This window comes from Phalaenopsis equestris, unplaced genomic scaffold, assembly GCF_001263595.1.
Source record: "Phalaenopsis equestris unplaced genomic scaffold, ASM126359v1 Scaffold235840, whole genome shotgun sequence".
Lineage (NCBI taxonomy): Eukaryota > Viridiplantae > Streptophyta > Magnoliopsida > Asparagales > Orchidaceae > Phalaenopsis > Phalaenopsis equestris.
The window spans coordinates 185,201-188,478 of NW_018253697.1; the positions used below are offsets into that span (position 1 = coordinate 185,201).

The window sequence follows — 3,278 nt, forward strand, 5'->3', positions numbered from 1 at the left end:
TCTTCAAAATTGCTTTGATGTGAATTAATCATGTCACACTCTTCAATATACCACAAAAAATCTTAAACAAAAACCCTATAACGTGGAGAGAAAACGAATGCAGCCTTGGACAAAATGATAAGCCCTAGAGCATCAAATAGAAATGAAGGCGGAGCGGGATTTCAAATAGGTAACTTCTAATTTTTAGGTTGATTTCGGAGTTTAGCTGAAAAATTAGATTTAAATTAGATTTCGGGTCGACAAAAGTTGTTGGTGAGCTCACCATCAAAAATCAACAATAACGTTACTAATTGCCGATTTAATGGCAATAATACATTAATATCACAATCAATACAATGGCAGCATGTTATACAGAGTTTAAATTGTAGTTTTCATTATGAAGGAACCCTCCTGTAATAAGCAGGAATCATTGCAGGAAAGAACATTTGACGAACCCCCTCTGCTCTTATTATAGGAAAAATTATGTCACAAGCACTCTGCAAAAGAACAATAGTCGAAATTCAATAAACAAATAGGGAAGACAAGAAGTTTTAAATTCACTTCTAACAGCAGCAGCAGTTGACCATTACAGTATAATATCCATAAAAAATGCTTATGGGAATGCTATTTTCTTGTTTTTAACCTTGAGAATTGCAGCAAAGAGACATTTGTCATATATGAATTGTTTCTTTTATTTTTTTTTTCTTTTGTGAGTATTGTCCTGGCACAAATTTCGTTCAAGCTGGAGACCTTGGCAATTATTTTTAAGAAATTTACTGACTTTGAAAAACCATATCCACTCAGGTGCATTAGTTAAGCTCTTTTAATTTGACACTAGCAATCATCCTATGTAAAGAACATCCATCAGTTTGCCAAAAAAATCTACGAGTAAATTTCAAAGCATAGTTGGCAAAATAATCTGTAAGGGGAGTAAATTTCAAAGCGGACCCATTTTGGCATAATCATTGGGTTTAGGCTCCCACAGCAAAATTTTTGGTTCGGGCCATGATGTATTCAACGACACTTGAATTTTTTATTAAATTTGTTCAAAGTTATCAAAAATAAAAAAAAAATAAAAAAAACCAATTTTTTACTAGACATTGGCATAATTGTTTCTAAGCAGAGTGATTTTATGCTACCATAATAAATAAATTTATAAGATTATTTTTTCTTGTTTTTTCTATGTCCTTAACTATCAGCACAAAATTTATCTTAACATAGGAGAAAAAACCTTTGAATTTTTTAGTGAAAAGCACCTATGAACTAGGGGAGAGTTTATTGGAGTTGTAGGGTCGAAGCCATGGGAAGCATAGACATCCAAAATTTCTGAGATGAGACTAGATGGGTGGCTTTCTATGGAATAGTTCAAATGGAGATTTGCTATAAGTAGTTGGAGAAGGTGTGTGAATAATAAGATAAGTGGAGGTAGGTAAAAAGAGCAAATAGCCAAAACTTGGAAGGTAGTGGGCATCATGTAAGAGAGCCTTGGTTATCTCAATGAGATGACGATGTTTACATTCGACAACACAATCTTGTGTAAGGCGAGCTAAGTTGATGAACAATACCTCTATTGAGGAAGTTTTTTCGTGTGACTAGTATACCGTTTTTCATAGTCGGATGTTCTTCCACCAGTAATATGAAATGAATAAGTTTTGGGGTTAGCTCATCTTTTGTATCTATTGGATAAACCCAAGCAAACCGAGACGAATCATCAATAAAAGAAACAAAATATCAATATCCATTAATAAGGACGGTGTGAGAAAGTCCCCATACATTCAAGTGAACTAATTCAAATAACTTATACTTGTGATTATGGCTCTTGGCCATGCTACAAGAGTGACATAAAGAAGAAATAGAGGAAGCATTGACGTAGTTGTTTGTAGTAGACAATGTTGACGTGATAACTACATGAGGGTGACCGAGCCTTGAGTGCCAAATATGCTTGAGGTTTGAAAGGACCTGAAAAGCTGTTGGTGGAGGACGATGATCATGGATTGGGTAGAATCCATGATACGATTCGACGTAGAAATCAACAAAGGACCTGAAAAGCTGTTGGTGGAGGAAGATGATCACGGATCGGGTAGAATCCATGATACGATTCAACGTAGAAACCAACAAATATTATTGTAGAAATTAGAGAAAATACAAATTTTATTGTAATAATCCAAAAACTCAACAAGAACACAAAGAAAAGCATCTACGATTCGAGAGGTAGGCGATCTCTCTCAATTCCAATAATTCAACAGGTAGGAAATCACTCCCAAAACCTAAACCTAAGACTCACAACAAAGATGTAATCCAGACTTATACGAGTGAGTTGAGTTCGTATAGCTGTCCTGAAGGCTTGTAAACCATTTAATATGTGAAGTATGATGTCTTCTAAATCAATGAATGATCAAGCAACAGCAGTTTTGTCCAGCAGAGCTTATTTGGAGGATAGATATTGTGATATGGCCTGATTTTTCATAGAGAAGGTGTGAAGTTCATTTTTAAGTTGGATCGTCCTTGATCTCCTGGTTGGTTGGAGATGTTTCTAGAGTGTTTGCCAGATTTCAAAACATGAATGGAGGTTAGGAATGTAGGGAAGAATAGAGGCTGATAAGGTGGAGCAAATGCCCGAAGATAAAGTTCTGATCCAGCAGTTTCCAGTTGATTTTCAGGGTTGGGGGAATTACTGCCATGGGAATGAAAAATTAACTGGGAAGGACATATACTGGCTCTATCTAGAAACCCTTCAAAGCAATTTGCAGTGAAGGCTTTTAGGATCTGAAGCCTCCATATGGAGTAGTTCTCAATTGTCAGTTGGATACTTAGCAAGTGTTTGAGGTTGGGTATGATGAACGTCAGTGATTGAGAAATTGCTACATCGCCTGTTCATCTAGTAGTTTGATTGGTGTTGATGGTACAATTGGTCTAATCCTCCATGATAATGAGGATTTAATGAGAAGAGGAAGGCTATGAAGCAAAAATTTCTGATACCAGAAGAACCTGCAAATAAAGCAGCAAACTCCAAGAAGAAAGAAGGGAAGATAACAACAGGTATAAACAGAGCAATAGTTTAGTATTTAGCCTTAATGTTTTCAGAAATACAGCCGTATAATAGGTATGAAAAGTGCAGGAATCTTCTCCATCACCACTAGGGCTGTCAAAACGGCTTGTTGTTCGCGAACAGCTCGTGTTCGGCTCGTTAATTTCGTTCGATAAGTTAACGAGTCGAACACGAACTAAGATGTGTTCGTTCGTGTTCGGCTCGTTTTGGCTCGAAATACTACTCATCAAGTTTATATATATATATATAT

General features: G+C 36.0%; 1 protein-coding gene across 2 annotated transcripts in view; it reads right to left on the minus strand.

Moving 5' to 3' along the window:
* Window positions 1-227: 227 nt before the first annotated feature.
* The window catches only part of LOC110039210 (squalene monooxygenase-like), a 79,004-nt gene continuing 75,953 nt past the window's right edge, over window positions 228-3,278 (minus strand). For both annotated transcript variants that reach the window (XM_020744201.1, XM_020744202.1), the window contains exon 8: window positions 228-476. In XM_020744201.1, coding sequence (XP_020599860.1) covers window positions 375-476 — 102 coding nt within the window. In that variant the 3' untranslated portion in view covers window positions 228-374. The remainder of the gene's footprint in view (window positions 477-3,278) is intronic.